The 19,433-nt window shown below is 36.3% G+C and overlaps 1 protein-coding gene across 1 annotated transcript in view; it reads left to right on the top strand.

The window, feature by feature from the left end:
* The window catches only part of zmp:0000000846 (tenascin), a 74,677-nt gene extending 61,159 nt beyond the window's left edge, over window positions 1-13,518 (top strand). Inside the window, 12 exon segments of the mRNA XM_036579978.1 lie at window positions 1,319-1,588; window positions 3,750-3,872; window positions 4,878-5,024; window positions 5,899-6,018; window positions 6,167-6,310; window positions 8,001-8,131; window positions 8,528-8,672; window positions 9,549-9,700; window positions 9,895-9,991; window positions 10,836-10,997; window positions 13,074-13,237; window positions 13,341-13,518. Of these exon segments, the coding sequence (XP_036435871.1) occupies window positions 1,319-1,588; window positions 3,750-3,872; window positions 4,878-5,024; window positions 5,899-6,018; window positions 6,167-6,310; window positions 8,001-8,131; window positions 8,528-8,672; window positions 9,549-9,700; window positions 9,895-9,991; window positions 10,836-10,997; window positions 13,074-13,237; window positions 13,341-13,451 (1,766 nt within the window). The 3' untranslated portion in view covers window positions 13,452-13,518.
* Window positions 13,519-19,433: the final 5,915 nt, after the last annotated feature.

Genomic DNA, 19,433 nt, shown 5'->3' with positions numbered 1-19,433 from the left:
TTTTCTCAAAATGAAATTTCACATTCAGTTATGACATTTGCACTTGTCGTTTGACATTGCTGGTATACACTGGCTGGAGTGCACTGGAGAAGAACTAGATGTGCTCATTCATTTAGACGCTAGCAAAACTGGCTTAATTTCAGAGACACTTAATGTAACCTTTGGTTGGGAAGTCACACCACAACACAAATACCAAACACCTCTATAAAATGTACTAAGTCTCTTCCTTTCTCAAATCTATTTCTTTCTCTTCTGTGCACTATGAATGAATATGTTCTATTTAAAAATATGTGCAATCAAAACTGTTGCCATATTTAAACTGTTTTCTAGTAAAACTCTCAACTCACATTTCGTCAAGCACTAGCAACTTTAATATTGAAGTTTCTTCACTGACATAGTAAACTAAAACTCTGACACTGAAGAATTGCTAAACTCTTCCCATTTAGACCCCGGATTGCAGTGAATACTAAACATGAGATTCTAGAAAACAGGTAAACATAGTCAAAGAAGCTTGCAGGTTTACATCTTTATTGATGTCAGGATCTAAAAAAGAAGTGTGTACGCCATTGTTTTACAGCTCTAGTCCTGGAGGTTCCAGTGCAACTGTTTAGATATTCATTGCACCACTGTCCTACTTATATAAACTGAGTATGAAGGTCTTGACTCTTGAAAGCCAAGAGTTATTACATTCAATCTGCTTCAAATGTGATCAAATTAAATGTTATGTTTAAATGTTAAAGTTACATAATAATTACATGGTACATTTACAATCGGGGTGCGTGCCAGTTCGCCCCTACAGGTGAAACATAATTTTGCCCCCCCACTTCACAACACAAGCCTATGCTCCATCCATATACACAAATTAAATATTGTTAGGCTATACTTACACTTTCAACACTTGCTAACAGGCTAGTTATATGTATATCTAAGCAACACATAGTGTCCAATTTGAAATTTGAACTTTATACACATTGACCTGACATCAGTAAATGTTAACACTTAGCATTTTTTAATCTATTGTGATTTTAACACAGGGGCATGGTCTGAACCATCATTCTTCCCAATTCTGATGCACTTTGCATCTCATGTATTTGTGGATGAACTGTGGTTGCATGTGTGCCCGAATGAAGGAATGCCAAGTCGCTCCTCTGTGAGCTGAAAACAGGGACCTCCAGTGCTTGCATTGTAAGGCATGGCCAAATGGGGGAAAAGGCTGTGGGATGTGAATTAAAACAAGTCTTCAGGCTGCTGATTGTGTCCTTGCACATTGAAAGAAAGGAAAGAAAAAAAAAAGATACGTTTTCCCTTGTCAAACCAGAGGCTGAGCCTGAGATCGAGCACCTTTTTGTGTCGGATATCACTCCGGAGAGCTTCCGCCTTTCTTGGACAGCAGACGACATCTTTGATCGATTTGTGATTAAAGTCAGGGATTCCAAAAAGCTTACCTACCCACAAGAGTTCAGTGTCCCTGGGGATGAAAGAACCAAAGTTTTGACAGCACTTACTGGGGGGACTGAGTATGAAATTGAGTTATATGGTGTCACTTTGGAACGTCGCTCCCAGCCCATAACAGCTGTTGCCAGAACAGGTACCATTTTACATCCTACTCTTCTAGTCCATTTTAAAACTACAATGTGTTAGTGATGCAACGATATGGAATTTCTGGGCCGATACAGTAACCGATAATGGACACCATGTTATGGCTGATACTGATAACTGATCATTTCCTATTGTTACCACCCATTATCCCACAGATAGTTCCCATCAAAAGCCATGTATGTGCTATATGCGTAAGACAGTTTGGGGGCAGATTTACTAAAAGAAGCTCTTATTTGTGACAGTCTACCAACACTTTGTGCTGGTGGGTGTGGCCAATGTAGCTGGTCTTCTAAGAACTTCTACGCAAATTCCTACAGCTGCAGTTTTGTAATTAACATATGACCAGCAATATATGTTTGGCTAAAATTTTTTGAAAGCACAGTTCAGCCAGGTAGGAGAAAGAAACATTTTTTTTATTCTTCTCTGGTTTTAGGTCAAATTGTGATTTGATCGAAATAATGATGTATTTTCTTAGTAACTCAAAATGATGACTAATTTGAATGAAGGTGATTATCTCTACATAAGTCATTATATATAATACATATATAATATACATATATACATTATATATAATAAGCTATTTCAACATATTTCGTCAGAAATTAGAGAAAATAAGTGATCATTTTAACCTTTTTTTTCAAAACTCGTTCATTTTTCATTTAAAGGATAAACTGAACATGAGATTTGTGCCTAGTGCATCAGGGAACCATGTAATATTGTAAATTCCCTGTTTAATTTTACTGTGTGCATCCTAGTTGTTTGGGAACTGTATGATTTTGAACTTCAATCATTCGAAAAAGAAAACTATCAAATCCTCAAATCTTGTCGTATCAATCACTTGTTCAGATGTAAAATCATTCACTACCACTTATGAACAGTTGGCAAGTTTTTCTAGAATGGTGCACTTCATATCAAACCACTCTGATGGAGTTGCAAAATATACAAAGGTATTAGGAAATAGCAGTTACAACAGTAGTAAATCTGCCCCTAAACGTATGATAGTTCTCTTATTGGTGTAGCAGTTGTGTTCCTGCCTGAACAGGGAATCGAACCTCTCCAGCCTTCCATGTGTGAGGCTCTACATTACTCTTCTTATCCATTCGATTGAATCAAACCTGAAAATGCTCAGCATATGTGTGAAAGAAGAGGTGTTAAATTATCGGTTGTAATTATCAGCTGTAATTTCAATATTGGTGATAAATGAAATTTCCCATTTATCTGTCAATAATGTATTGGCCAATGAAATGTTGTGCATCTCTACAGTCTCTCCACTTTTAACCTGCATTGTTTCTGGGCCTGAACAGACGGTTATGCTCTGTGGAAATATGATTTAGTTTTGTCCTAAAACATGTTACAGATGTGTCAGTTTGCTACTCACACTGATGACTTGAAGATGCATTTCATTCTGGGTTTGAACTTTGCATGTGATTATGCATCACTAAGAAAGTGTTTGTAATGAATGAATGTTGATTTAAACAGGAACAAGTTCCTTGTATACCTTTGACTACTAAACCATGGTTATGATTCTAAAAGGAAACTTTTAACTAAGCATTTTTTGTTCCTCAGCATGCAAACTAATGATTTTTCATACTGTTGTGTGCTAAAGTGTTGGCACCCCTTGTCAAATGACGTTTTGTTGCTGTTCTGAGTGAAGCATAAGGACACATGCTCTGCAGAGAACACATTTTACTGCAAAGTTTCTGCTTATTTGCTGAATTGAACATATGGGGGGGGTACATAAAACGGTAGATGTTTGTTCTGTTTGATCTGTTTTAACTTAGAAAATCAACAAAACATGCGATTTGACTTGGGATGTTCAAACTTTTGCACACAACTGTACATCTGTCTATCATATGCAAATTTCCTTTCAGCCAGACTTACTTGTCATGCCGGTTGATTTGCTGAATGTTGTGAAATGACTTTCATCTGATCGTATCTGTTATGAAAAAGTGTCCTTTTGTCTCCAAAGATTGCTCCCTCTAGGTTTTGTTCTCAGCCTGATAACCAGAAACTTTTTTTTCCGGGAATGTTTTTGTCATCCTACTTCTCTTATCTTATTTTCCAAATCCAGATGCACTGAACCAGTGTGGCGTTACCTAAGCTCTCATTATTCTTAAATAAAATACCTACATTCCATATGTTTATACTAGGCCTTGGAGCTCCGCGGTCCATTCACTTCTCTGACATTACGGACACCTCTGCCGTTGTCCACTGGAATGTCCCTCATGATACGATTGACACCTACCGCATCACTTACGTGCCACTCCAGGGAGGTAAAAGCTCACCCGCCTGTTGTAAATCCTATTATAAAGCATATGTTCATATCTATTTACTTCTTTGTGTGTGTTTGTGTCTTTGAGCACAATACAGTCATGCACTGTTATGGAGGTAACACATAAAGTGGTAACAGCAGGGGTTAAATTGGGCCAGAGCTCAAACAGAGCTGAGCTCTGGTACTGTAACTTGATCACTTTATGAAATCTGTTTAACTAGTGCATGTGATAAACCACACTAAAAAATAACCTCTAAACAGTGTCACATACCCAAAAGTATTTATGGGTTCCTTTCTTTTGTTTCATGCTATTTTAACTTGGTAAATAGATTTTTTTTAATTTCATTATACCAACATGTAGCCTAGATTATTCAAACATTATTTCTCCTGTTAAATCTGAAGTAATTCTGTCACATAGCTGAGTTTGCATTGACAGATGCTTTCACAACTGATGAAGCTAATTCAAACATTTGGCTATACATTTGGTGTGTCTCCTGTAAAAGGGGGTTTTTACTAAACTTGACAGCAAACTGGCTGCTGTTAAATGTATTGAAAAGTATAAATTCTCACCTAGCTGGCTTGCTAACAGTGTCTGTAGTTTGATGTTGCTTGTTAATTAGAATCAAGTTGGTTAGTTATATTGGAGTGTTCAGTAGTTTGAGAAGCATGTTTCCAAGTCTGATTGGATGGCATTGAACACTTGGCAGTTAAGTGTTGCACAGAGGTTTAAGTTTGACTTTTGTCTTTGTCTCAAAAGAAAAACAAGATATCTTGATATGATTTTGATGCAAAAACTGACAGAGAAGAAGTACTAAAATATATTGTACTTAACTGCGTAACAGTGCATACCAGCAGCTATTGTTCTGTCGTTAAGTAGTCACGAAGAAATTACATCTAACTTCTCTTTGTACCACAGCATTTTAACATATTCACTTCAACTTAGTTAATAAAGAAATTAATGAAGAAGTTAACTAAGTTAACATTTCTCTGCAATGTTTTGCCAAAGGTGGCCCTGCAAGAGTGACTGAAGTGGACGGTTCACAGTCTCAGACGCCTCTGACCAACCTGACACCTGGTGAATCATATCAAGTAACAGCCATTGCAATGAAGGGTCTGGAGGAGAGCGATCCAATAACTGGCATTGTCACTGCAGGTAGGTCCTGTGGCTGACTGTAATGTATAGAAACACTGACCGATGGCTGGGAATTTTCATAACTGAGAACATCATCCAATACAATTTTTGGAATACCCAATATTATTCCCACTTTAGTCAAGGTCAGTACCACCTGCTAACTAGGTCTCCCCCTTTTATGTGATGCTACCAAGCTGGCAGGGTGAGGGCTTCCTTCCTTCAAGACACTGAACCGCCACTGCATCTTTTCCAACTACTCATGTCATTGGACAGCTTAATGTGCTTGAAGGAGAATGCTAATGGGGCAAGGTCTTTCCTGGATGCTCCTTTTACACTCAAGCATGATTGAATCACCTTTTTAAGATTTTTGAACATCTCACAAAATTCCTAGTCTTGAACTGCCCCTGTCCCGAGCATGTTGCAAGCGTTAATTTCTGAAAGAGGATATGTTTATAAAAACCATTGAGGATGTACAAATCACTGCATTCTGTTTTAATTGCATTCCAAGTTGTCCCAACTTTTTTGGAATTGAAAATATATTATTGTAGTACCAGGGGGAGGAGGAATTTTTTGTGTTGTAACATGCTGATTTAACAGTCTGGGCTTAACCTCTTAAATGGCCAGGGCCAAAAGTTTTATTACACACTTGTATAACCTAAGAATAGCTCAGCCAGTTTGTACTGAAGTCCCCATAGCAGTTTCTACAGTAGTTACTGAATAATAAGCCTTATTATGTAATAAGGGTGGCATCTTAAAGGGTTAACAAATCTGTATGTAGTTCAAATCTGTTAACATGTTTAAGGAATCAACACAATATAAACCAAGCAAAAACTGTTGGGAATCAACAGTGCAGAAACCAAAGATCTTTTCTTGATTTTGTTTTCTGCACTTGCAGCTGTAGACATGCCACGGAGTCTCACTGCCGCCAATGTCACTGATACAGAAGCACTGCTGCTGTGGCAACCTGCTGTAGCCACTGTTGATGGATATGTCATCACATACAGTGCAGACACAGGTTGGAAATTTGTCTTTCTTGATTTATGTATGCACTAATACTCTTCTCAGTGTCATATGCATTTCTGTTTTATGAATCACACATCACATATTTTGCCTGTGGACACATTTTGTATAGTTATTGTAAAGAAAATCCATTTTCTTTGCAGTGGCACCAGTGACAGAACAGGTATCTGGCAACACTGTAGAATTTGAGATGAATAATCTGGAACCAGCCACTCAATACACTGCTACTGTACATGCCGTGAAAGACGGCCATAAGAGTGCTCCTGCTACTGTTGATTTTACCACAGGTAAGCCAAGTCCATACTTGTCCTAGCAGATTATAGCTTCCTTCCCACAAAGTTTCTGGAACAGGAGATCTTATGTGAATTATTACCAGTATAGAAGATAGTAAAAATTATTTTTAATAATAATTCCATTAAAAGTTGCACCAAACTGATACACAGTATTAGTAATAATAATTTAATTAATCTTTTCATTAAAGAATTATGAGCTTGATGAACCCCCAGATCTGCACCTGCTGTGCAAATAAAGGAACTAGAGCCTTAAATAAAGTATGGCTAAGCAGGTAGATTTTCAGAATAAACTTAAAAACTGAGAGTGTTTTTGGTCTCTTTCTCTACTTCCACCAGACATAACCAACTAATCAGCTAATTCACCAGCTGCTTTACAGTTTAAGTGGATGTGCTTAAGTAGCAAATCAAAATGTGCAGAACAGAGTGTACTTCAGGACCAGGGTTGGGAACCTGTGCTTTCACACAATTCACAATCTTCTTACATTGATGTTTATCTAGTGTGGCATACAGTTGGGTGTTATCTGCAGAGCAGTGGAAGCCGATGCCATGTTTACAGACAACTGCACCCAGTGGCAACATATGTTACAAAAATAGTAGCGGTCTTAAAACAGAGCCTTGTGTGATGCCATGCTTTACTTTTGTGTATTTACAGATACTTTGCAGTTTACATTAATACACTGATAGCTGTGTAGGAACTTAAACAGAAAAGTGTCACTCCTGTGACTCCAGCAAGAGTGAATCGTGTGATCACTATCAGAACACCATAGATCAGGGGTGCCAAATCCTGATTCTGGACGTTTGCCACTCTGATTTCTGATTCAACAAACCTGACTCTAATAGTCAGATGGTCCTGAAGGCTCTCATTACCTGGATCAGGTGTAATAGATTAGGGTTGGAGCTAAACTCTGCAGGGTGGTAGTTTTCCAGGGCCAGGCTTGGGCACCCCTGCCATAGATGAACTGCAAAGAGAACAAGTAGCGCCAACAAAGACACTGGTTGGAAAAGAAGAGTAGTTTGACCCTTCACATCATCCGTAGTAGTGCAGGCTGAAGCCCAACTGCTTATATGTGATTTGTTGCTTTGATAGAACCCACAACTGTATTCACGGTTTTAAATGGCATTTACAGCAATACCTTTGGCAGACTATGCTGGACAGTGCTAAATCAACAGGCAGAAATGTTGGAATAGTCATAGTGTATCTTTAAAACTACAAGGTCTACAATTGGATCTTAAGGTTCATTTTATATAAGGGTACATTACATTGTTTGTACCTTGGGGGACTAAAATGTACATGGAGAATGTTTCTGACAGTCTATTTCCCACATCAGATTCTGTGCCTCTTTAGGGCCCACCCTCTAAAATTGATCTAGACATGACTCTACATTTTTGTTTTTTCACTAATTTCAACAACCCAGCACATTAGGGTTTGCTGTTTAGATAAAGAGTTAAATCATGTGAGCTAGATGAGCAAAACCAAAAGTCTTCAGAGCATTGGGATTAAGAACCACTGATCTAGGCCAGTATGAGAACAAATCCTGCAAATATTCAGAACTGCATAATGTAAAAGTATGGTGTGACTGCTAAAAATGTTGTTTGCCATATAAACAAGTACGATGCTGGATATAAAGCATGGAATAACAATTCCTTAAACATTGACTCTGACTGTAATATTTGTTTTCTGAAGATGTGGATCCTCCCCGGGATCTGGTGGCCAGTAATATTCAGACTGATAGTGCTGTTCTCACCTGGAAGCCACCTAGGGCACCCATCAAAGGCTATGTGCTGACCATTGAGTCACCTGATGGCACTATCAAGGTGAGTGCCTTTTTGCAGTCTATCGTGTCAGTTAATCATGCAGATCCTTCCTACTTGGACCAGAAAAGGTAAATATATGACACAATCCATTTGCTGCATGTTGAGTCATGTTTTAATCGTTAGTCATCATGGCACATTTGCAATGCCATTCTTAGCATTTCACTAGGTTTGCATCTTTTGTCTGTAAAAGGGTTAAACCTGATCTCCAGAGGGCAGTACATGAGCTTCTGCTCACTTGTATTTCATTTTTCTTACCAGTCATAGATAGTACTAGTACTGTTGAACATAAGAAGAACCAGTTTACACACAAGTAGTTCTGAATGTATAATAGCAAAAGACCATAGAACCTGTTTAAGCCAAGCTTGGTGAATCACTAATTGTTGTCTGTTCAATCAGGAAGAGATTCTGGACCCTTCAGTGACTTCACACAGGCTGCCCAAGCTCATTGGCTCCACTGCGTACTCTGTCAGACTACAGGCTTTTGTTGAGCCAGACAGAAGCCAGCACCAGAGCCAGAAAGTCAGCACTGATTTCACCACTGGTGAGTTAATTTGGATTCTCTCACATATGCACTGTTTTGATACTTTTATGGAGACCTATATTTGTTTAGGAAGGAGGTACAATGCTGTCCAGAAAACTAAAAAATCTATGAAAGTTTGGTTGTTGTAAAAAGTGAATAGTTGTTGTTTACCAGTTTGATCATACAAGCTTCTGACAAAATGTGAGGCAGCTGTAAAGTGGCTACAAACCACAGTTTATTCTAGCTGAGATTATGTCTGTGGGGCCATAATAGATTGACAGCTTTGTTACATTGATTTCACCCTTCACATTATGCTTCTGTGTCAAATACTTTGTTTAAAAAATTGTCAGTCTTAAAGGAGTCATAGCACAACTGTATTTTTTATAAAGTAATGAAACATGACTGTTCTTATTTAGCGTAAAAAAAAAAAAGCGTGAAGGAAATAAGATTAATCCCCCTTGAGAAAAATGGGGTCGAAAAATCTACAAAATTGATTTTAAGCTATTTTGAGCTCCAAGTGTAGCTACAAATATTGTATGCAGAAATTAATCATTCTAAGATTTTGGCTGAAATATAGAAATGCTACATAAAGCAAATACTTTGCAAAAATGATTGAAAGCATAATCAAAGGCAGTTAACTCGTTGTGGCCTTTTAAAGTGAAATATTATTCTTAGCATTGTGTGTGTATATATAGCCAGTTAATATTTCAGCTCAGGTCAGTCAGTTAAACTGACTATGTAAGATACATTTTAGAAACAGAATCATTTTAAATTAATTTAATTAATTCTTTGATCGACTGGACAGGCCTTAGATATGTTAGCATGGCACTTTATTATCATACATTTTTATCTTTTCAATTATTTTTCCTTCCTGTTTCTCCCAAATTGTGTGCATAGTTGGAGTGCTCTACAAGAATCCAAAGGACTGCTCACAGACACTTCTGAATGGAGAGATCACCTCAGGTCTATACACCATCTATCCTGGTGGAGATGAGAAGCTGCCAGTGCAGGTCTACTGTGACATGACCACTGATGGAGGTGGCTGGGTGGTGAGTAGTGTCACGACAATAGTGGATGACTATCTGATTCTAAAGCAAAAGGTGTTCATACAGTTCTCAAAGGGTCAGTAATATGAGCATGACGCTTTAAAGCTTTAATTTCATTCAAATAAGCAGTGAAAATTAGCTGTACTTTGATAAAAGTTGATTCCCATACTTGTTGGGGTGGCCTTTATATCTTGTAGGTGTTCCTGAGGCGTCAGAATGGAAATGTTGACTTCTACAGGAACTGGAAGAATTACACCAGTGGATTTGGTGATGTTAATGATGAGTTCTGGCTAGGTGGGTAATTTTCTTGCATCTGAACATAATTATGGAAGAGCATCCTTTTCAAATGAACTTACATTGAATCTATACAAACTCAGGCTGCACAATGTAAACAGCATGTGATAAATAGGGACCACAATACTGATATATTTTGATGTTTGTAGAAGAATGGGTTCAGTGCATATGTCGCATTTAATGTAGACATTTATTACAACTTCCCAGTCATTTAATTCAAATTTACAGCTCATATATATATTATATATATATTATATATATTATATATATTATATATATCCACCTATATATTATATATATATATATGTAATATACCTATAGTATGCCAGAAACACCCAGGATGCTTCAACTACCTTGAATACTGTAGCAACTGTCGAGCAAAACCATAGCAAACACCTGGAACACTCTATCAACAACTGCCTGAGATACCACAGCAACCAACGACCAACACCTTAGCAACCACCTGCAACCCCATACTAACCACTTAGCAAAAACTAAGCAACCTCCCAAAATACCAGAATAAAACAGAAACCAACTAGAAACACCTTTGCAAACACCCAGAAAACTACACATCCTGCTGAGCAATCTCCTGACAAGCTCTTAGAACACCATAAGAACCATTTAGTGACAGTACTAGCAATACTGGGAATATACTAAGCTAGAGAATCACTTTGCAGTTTCTTCAGGAAATGCACTGGTTAATCAGTGCATTCATACACACAGAATGTGGTTATTCACTGCCCCACTGTTTAGATATATTTGTTCAGAGTCCTGTAAGTTGCCCCTTCAGAAAGATGTTGAGAGTCACTGTGTTATTTTTTCTTTCTCTGCTCCCTCCTGCCAGGACTCAACAACCTCCACAAAATCACAGCATCAGGCCAGTATGAGCTCCGAGTGGAACTGAGAGACGGCCAGGAGTCAGCTTATGCACAATATGACAGATTCTTTGTTGCGGAACCCCGCAGCCGATACAAGGTCCAGATTGGTGCCTACAGTGGCACTGCAGGTAGGAACAGTGCTTCTGTTCAGTATTGCTAAATCATTTTGTACTGTTGTAATCTGTCCACTTTTCTGCTACTGTTTTATGTTAAAGGTAGGACTGTGTTTCAGCAGAACTGCATTTCGTTCCTCACTCAACACATTTTTGGTACTAATCTTTAAATAGTTACTGTTTGTATGTGTTTGTAAATACAAGTATTGTTACCTCATTGAAATAATGACTGGGGTAGTAGCAAAAGTTTGAGTAGGAGTGTAATGTTACCTTCTGCATACCGCAATACTATGCAAAAGTGTTCAATCATTTGTCATGTTAATAATTTGGTATCACTTTATATGGATAGACCACTCTAGATACTTTGTAGATGCTTGTCTTGCATTTAACTTTTATTCAACTAAATGTCCATTTAATTCATCTTAATTTTCTCTATTCCTAGCCCAGACCCAAACTTCAACCCTAACCTTAACCTCAACCCAAAACCTAAGCCTAACCCTCTCTCTTAACCTAAACCTGGTAACTAATCCTAAACCCAACCCAAACGCTATTGGGAATTAACTATATACAACTAGAGAGTTGTTAATAATTTGAACATCTATAGATCATATGTAGGAGCTATCTAAATGAAATGGGACCAATCATTTTTATTTTATATAAAACAATTACTTGTGTAGATTGTAAATATAAATAGAATAATAAAACTGAAAAAACACAAAAATACCATGGTATTTTAGAAGGTTTTTTTATATTTCAAGCATTTTGGGAACAACAAGAGGTTGTTTTACAGTAATTAAATGATAACTAATATAGTTTAATTATCTATTTACATTGAATGTTTGCCTAAAGATTTGGTCACCGGTTTTGAATTTAATACAAGTATTTAGAACCACATTGGTTTTATATCATTGAAAATGGTGATTTCAAACATTTGAACAGTGATTCCAAACTTCTGTTCGGCAGTGTATGGTAAAGTATAAGCACAATGGGCCTCATTCACCAATATCTTCCTAAGTTTTTTCTTTAATGTGTTCTTAAGAAATGCCCTAAGAAGAAGTCTACGTCAGATTTATGACGTGTTCTTAAAGCACAGAACTGTTCACACCTTTGTGCTCTTGAGTGTGCATAGATTCTGTTCTTACCTAAGAACAAAGCCCAAATAAGAATAGATTGGTGAATTTCAGAATCTTCATGAAAACTGCGTGTGTTTAAAGAAGAGGTGTCTTCTTAAGAACGGTTGGTGAATGATTTCAAAGTGGTTGTACTATGGCACCATGCCAAGAACCTTTTTTGGCCTACGTGTAAACAGAACTATTTACTACCCACTTGATGCCTTTAGCCATCTGCCTACTATCAAACTTTTCTTTTAAATGTCTATGGCTCTAGTTGCAGGTACATTAGTGACCCAGAGCAAAACTTGCTTGAATCTGCTAAGCTCTGAGATGCCACTCTAAAAATGAAACTGCACTATGTAAGATTTTTTGTTAAAGTTTTTGAAGTAGCCTTACTGAGACAATGCAACAATATATGGTGTCGGTGCACTGCTGCAAGTCCCCCTTTATAGACTTGAATGTCCTTCACCAAGATTGACTGAGTTATCTTGAATACTCTTTCAATGCACTCACAAATATCAGATGCATCTGCTGGGGGTAGGTGTCCAAAGCACAACTGACATTACAAAATGTTCTTCCACATGTTACATGCAATTACACATTTCCACCAGAGAGGTCTCCAAATCCCCAAATCTTACATAGTGTAACTTTCAGGTCAAAAACTTTAGATCAGCAGTGTTCAATGTTATCCACAAAGGGCCATCAAAGTAGGAGCACACGTGATCAGTTGTCTGCAACCCCACAGAGCCTTTATGGGTAAAATTGAACTCTGCTTTAGATAGTTCTTACGTTTGTCCAAGTCTGCTGTCTTATATACTGGAATATAATTATTTTAATTGAATTGAAACTATATGGCATGTAAACAATACAAACTTCAAACTAATTATCATGTTAAGAAAATAAAACTGGTTGGTTCTCTTGGGATTCTCTTAAAGCACATTCTTTTAAATTTTCTTTTCCATTTTCATCCCATCCCAAGGTGACTCTATGACCTATCATCAGAACAGACCCTTCTCCACCTATGATAACGACAATGACATTGCTGTGACAAACTGCGCACTGTCCTATAAAGGTGCTTTCTGGTACAAAAACTGCCATCGTGTTAACCTTATGGGACGATATGGAGATAACAGCCACAGCAAGGTGGGAATCTGTATGGATTATATATTATTATTGTTTATAAAAGACGTCTGATATCTGGCTCAATTTGTTTTTATGAATATGTACTTTGTGTTCGTTTGTACAGGGCATAAACTGGTTCCACTGGAAAGGCCATGAGCATTCAATTCCATTCGCAGAGATGAAGATTCGACCAGTCAACTTCCGGAACTTGGAAGGCAGGCGGAAACGGTCATAGACTTTATCACGAAACTCAGTTGATTTACAAGGTCAATAACCAGACACAGAGATAACTTTATTAAATCAATGAAGGATAGTGTTGCTCTTTTACTTCTTTTAAGGCTTTTTCATGCCAAAATAATAACAATAACTGATTGCAATGGGACTTGTCCTGACCTGGCACATATGTTTCGTATGTAATTTTATTTTACCAATGGCTACTTAAAGAAATAGTTTGTTTTTTGTTGTTATGAGTCTCCTTTTACAGAAGATAGCACAGTTTTTTATTTTCATTTAATCTGTTTTCTCACTAAAAAAGGGAAACAAGACAAATTATTCCACTTTTTTTTCCTCTCAAATTTTTTTTAGCTTAAGAATTTTTTAATACCAATCTAGTTAAACCCCAGCTAACAAAGTTGGCACAGTAGGAAAAATGCAAAAAAAAAAACAGAAAGCAATGATTTGAAGTGTATTCAATTGAAAACAGTACAAAGACAAGATATTTAGTGTTTCAACCAATTTGATGCCTGCAACACTTTCCAAAGAAGTTGGGAAAGGAGCAGGTTTACTGTTGTGTAACATCACATTTCCTTTTAACAACATTCAGTAACCATTTGGGACCTGATGACTCCTATTGTTGTAGTTGTGGAAGTAGAATTTTTCCCCATTTTTGGTTGTTATAAAACTTCAGCCGCCCAATGGTCTGGGGTAACCGTTGTCATATATTGTGCTCTATAATGTGCCACATGTTTTCAAGGGAAGACAGATCTGGTCTGCAGGCAGGCCAGTCTAGCGCCTGCACTCTTTGCATGTTGTAAATGCTGTTGTAAAATGTGCAGAATGTGGCTTAGCATTGTCTTACAGAAACAAGCAGAAAAAGATGTTGTCTAGACGGCAGCACATGCTGCCTGTGTATCCCTCAGCTTTAAAGATGTGCAAGTTACTTATGCCATTGGCACTATACCATGTCAGACGCTTGCTTTTGAACTTGGTAACTTTGGTAACAATTGGGATGTCCTTTTCCTTTTTGGCCCAGAGAACACAACATCCATTTCTTCCAAAGGCAGTTTCAAAGGTGGATTCGTCAAACCACAGCCCACATTTCCACTGATGATCAATCTATCTCAGATAAACTTTAGCCCAGAGAAGTCGGCGGTGTTTCTGGATGTTGTTGATGAAAACTTATGGCTTACACTCTGCACAGTAGAGGCTTAACTTGCATTTGTAGATGCAACCATGAACTGTGTTTACTGACCAGGGCTTTCCCAATTGTTATACCCAAAATTGAATGCTTATGATCTTCTATCTCTCAGACAGCGCTGCATTAAAAAACGGCATGCGTTTGTAATAAATATGACCACATAACCATAAAGTGGCAACTGAGCCTTTTGTTAATGCTCCCTTTATACCCAAACATGATAGCATCACCTGTTACCTATTCACCTGTTTACCTGTGGAAAGTTCCAAAACAGGTGTTTTTTGATCATACCACAAACGTCCCAGTCATTTTTTACCCCGTACCAGGTTTTTTGGAATGTGTTGCAGGAATCAAATTTGGAAGCAGCTTATATTTACAAAAATCAATATAGCTGTTAAGGTACACTTTAAAATATGTCTTCTTTGTGCTGTAAATAGCTGCAAAAGACAGTTTACAAATCAATGCTTTCTGTTTTTGGCAATGGATTTGCACTTTCGGACATATAAAACATACATACTAAACATTTTATTGGATTTTACTGCACTCATGTAGCAGCTTTACAATAAAACTAAGTTGTGTAAGCATTTACAAAGTAGTTTTTTAAATGTAAGAACAAAGGAATAATTTAAAATAATTAAAAGAAATCTTAAAATCTTTAAATACTAATGCAACCAAAGGCAAATCTCAATAATACCAAACATTCTTTAAATCCACATATAAAATTCTTGTTTGAAATGGAACGGGTGAATATCTAACAGTTCTCATTTTTGGGGTCTGTAATTAGCTACTACTTCAGCCTATATATGTAGCGGAGTTGTGTGTAACATTCATAAATTTCCCAGTACATCCTCCTAACATTTTGCACATGACATTATTCAGCCGACCAAAACAGAACGTTTTATGTTTATTTTTTTAAACAAAAGAACCTCTAATTCCTTTGTATTGAATGAACTGTTTGATTGTTTATCTTCCTACGCATCTTAAATGTATTCTTACTAGTGAAATGTGTAAAATTGAACTTGTAAAATATAATTTGGAGTACGATTCAAGCACAACACTACAAAATATAACATCCTTACATGATCTGCACAGTTGCTTCTGAAACTGAATAGATAATGAGGTAAAATTAAGTTTCTTTGTTACAATAAAATTTGTTTGTAAATTTGGCACAGTGGGCATATTTCTGTCATGTATATAATGATTATCATTATCACTATTGTTGTTATTGTTGTGTTACGACCACAAAGCCTATAGCGTGAGCCACACTTTGTATCTGCTATGAATTGACACCAAAAAAACAAAAACAAATAAATAAAAATAAACATTTCTTTTGAAATTACTATGTATTTTAAGCCTTTAACCTCTTTAACTCCTTGGAACCACCGGTGGTTCCAAAACGCACTTCGTTGTATTCTTTTCTTCATAACTTTCATATTTCATAAGTTTTATTCAAAAGGTGGGTGTCATATGAGAGCTGTAACTGTCTTCTTTCCAGTCCAGTAGATGAGAAATGTAATTTTAAAACTTGAAATTAAAAAAAAAAAATGAAGCTGAACTCACAATTTTTTTTTCTACTGAAAGTTGACCCCCCACAAATCTGAGCTATAAACTGGATCTCAGATGGTGTCTCTTCAGTGATCTGCTCTGTTAAAAAATATTTTTATAAAAAAATACAAAGAGCACCTAAGATTTTTGGCTTTCAGCAGTAAATTGTAAGCATATGACATTATGTTTATGATCATGAAACACATTTTCTGCTCATTTTAGGGGAATAATTTGCCTTAGAATTTGTGCATGTAAATTCAGATGGAAAAAAACAAAATATACCCTGGAGAATAACTGGTTGAAGATCTTATGCATTTTTCTGATGTAAAAACTTTGTGAATAACTTTTAGAGTCATTAAATGCTTGAAATGTTTGGTTCCTATTACCAACACTATGAATAATTCTGACTCAGCAGGTTTCTGACTCAGGATTTCCCATCAAACCACTCTGAATGACATTTTATTTACCTTCCAAAACCACCAGTGAACCTACATGTCTTCTGAGTTTTTATATGAAGTGTTGCTGATGGTGCATTGTGGTAGATCCCAAAAAATAAGGGCACTATGCTGCTTTACACCTTCATGTACAGCTGTATGCACAAGTTTGAACACCCTTTTGGCCAAATTATGTCTTGTTGATTTTCTGAGTGAAAATAAGTTAATACATCCTCTACAGATAACACCCCAGCTAGCAGTGGGCGTTCACATAACTGGCTAACATTACCTACAAGTTCTAATAATGTTTGAAGAAAACCTTTTAAACTAACGTTTAAAAAACATTTTAAAGATGTTTATCATTTAAAATCATGTTCCTGTAAGGTTACATGTTAACTAAGATGATGTTTTAACCGCAATATTCAGAGATGTTTTGAGGATGTTGTCAGGGCCACAGATTGATACATGATGATGTTTTAGAAGAACATTCTAGGAGCAAAAAAAATTACCATTAAAAATATTAATAGAACAAGTGTGTAATTCTGAGAATGTTTTAGAACAAAGAAATTCTAGCTGGGGCATTTAAATGTTACAGCATAATTTTTGTTTATTTGCTGAGTTGAACATAAAACATGAAACATAAAACACACAAGTCATAAAAATAGAGAATATGCCATAACTTTTGCACAGTCCATTTTGGGTATTAGTTTTTGTTAAATTCAGTAAATCAATTGTATCTCTGGCATGAACGGTTTGAAAGAAATCGATTTTAGGCCAAAAACTTGAAAAATTAAACTCAGACTTCTGGTTCCTATTACCACAGCTTCTGACTCTTAAGTTTCTCTAGAAGGGAGCGTTTCACATCAAACCACTATAAATAGCTCTGGTGTCCCCTTCTGGAACTGGGCAGGCATAGCAGCTGAATTTCAATTCAGGTAATCAATTCTGCAGATGGTATCCAATCTGAGTAGGCCAAGTGACGGTTTAAAATGTGTAATGAAGATTAGAGAAATAAAGAAGTTGTCAAAATAAACAATATAATCAATGATCCTGCAGATTTGGGCTAAAATGCTACACTGTAAAAAAAAATATGTTAAAGGTAAAAAAAAAGCTGTTAATTAACAGTAAAAGCATGTTTTTTTAAAGATGAAAAAAATCTGTATTTTTTTAGAAATACCGCCTTTTACTGTAATTCAGCAGTTTCACTAGTTCAACTAGTTATTTTGACATGCAGTGTTTACTATAATAATAACAGCAACAATCTTTAAAATAAACACAAAGGTCTGTGAAATAAAGGGGATCATTTGTTTATGTGAATTTACATTGTATTACTGTAAATTAACAGCTGTGTTAAAATACAGTATATTTATGGTTTATTTACATGAATTTAACCCTTTTCCATTACATTTTACAGTACTTTGACCGTGAAAATATTTTTGTTTTTTACTGTGTTGTTAAAGGACCAAATTCAGATTTTTTTGTACGTAATGGTAATTATGGTAACTTTGTGGTAGATCCAAAAAATCCTATGTCCTATGCTGCCTTACTTTGACAGTTAAAATACTTCTGTTTGTTAACAGTTTGTCTCAAAATCTCTGATTGGCATTTCTGCTGTACTATCAAATGTGGTTTTGCCAGGAAAAGTAAGGAAATCATAAACCTATTGTTGCTGTCCGAAGAAAAACATGTATCTCTATTTTTTATCAATTTTTATTTTTCTGCATTATTTAAACACAGCAGCTGTTTTTTTCATTGCATTATTATTTTATGATGGGTGAACAGAGGTTCTTCAGAATTACTTGGAATAAAATCTCTTCACATTAACTTACATGAAAAGTAAAGAACATTTTTGCCTTCTCCTGTAAACTTGCCAATTTGGAGATACTTGTTTTTCTTTGGACATTGACGATATGTTAGAAACCAACATGCATGAAGATCTTGAACCCCCACTAATGATGATTTAAGACTGTTCTGTAATTGAGAACAGGTTTTCTTAAACACTCTCAAGCACAGGTCTTACTTTTTAGACACGGTTGTTGGCTACCAAAGTCACATTGTTTTGAAAGTGGATCATTCTTAAAATGCATTTAAACCTTTTTGTTGCAATATATATATATATATATATATATATATATATATGTGTGTGTGTGTGTGTGTGTGTGTGTGTAAGTGTGTGTGTGTGTAAATATAAAAAATATGGCATTTTTCTTTTTCTAAGTATCAAAAATTAGACATATGTGCATAATATATGGATCATACATGTCTGTCTGATACTCTAACCATTGAAGCACAGGGTGAAAGGGACCTAACAAAGTATGCAGAGCAACAGATGGACTACAGTCTGTAATTGTAAAATATAAAGTGCATCTATATGGTAAGTGGAGCTGATAAAGTAGACAATCGGTGTAGAAACAGACGCGTTCCTAATAATGTGCTTGTTGAGTGTGACACATTTGAGATCCATATATCAGATTTATATATCATATATATATATATATATATATATATATATATATATATATATATATATATATCCATATATCAGATTTTTGTATAGGGTTGAAGACATCACAACCCTTGGTACTTAACACCACCTCTACCCCATTGAAAAAACAGCATAGACAAGCATAAATGCCATGCTGGTCTAAGTTGGTCTAGTGCTGGTTTAGTGCTGGTTTAGCTCACTCAGCATAGTCATACTGGGTGACCAGCATATCATTATCCAAAACACAACATGCTGGTGTTGCTAGTGACCAGCCATGCTGGTCTGTGCTGGTTTTTCTAGCAGGGTGTAAAGAAATCTGAATCTGTTAGTTTCTCTGCA

Source organism: Colossoma macropomum, unplaced genomic scaffold, assembly GCF_904425465.1.
Source record: "Colossoma macropomum unplaced genomic scaffold, Colossoma_macropomum, whole genome shotgun sequence".
NCBI lineage: Eukaryota > Metazoa > Chordata > Actinopteri > Characiformes > Serrasalmidae > Colossoma > Colossoma macropomum.
Note: the sequence above shows the minus strand (reverse complement) of the source record. Positions and strands in the feature narration are given on the sequence as shown.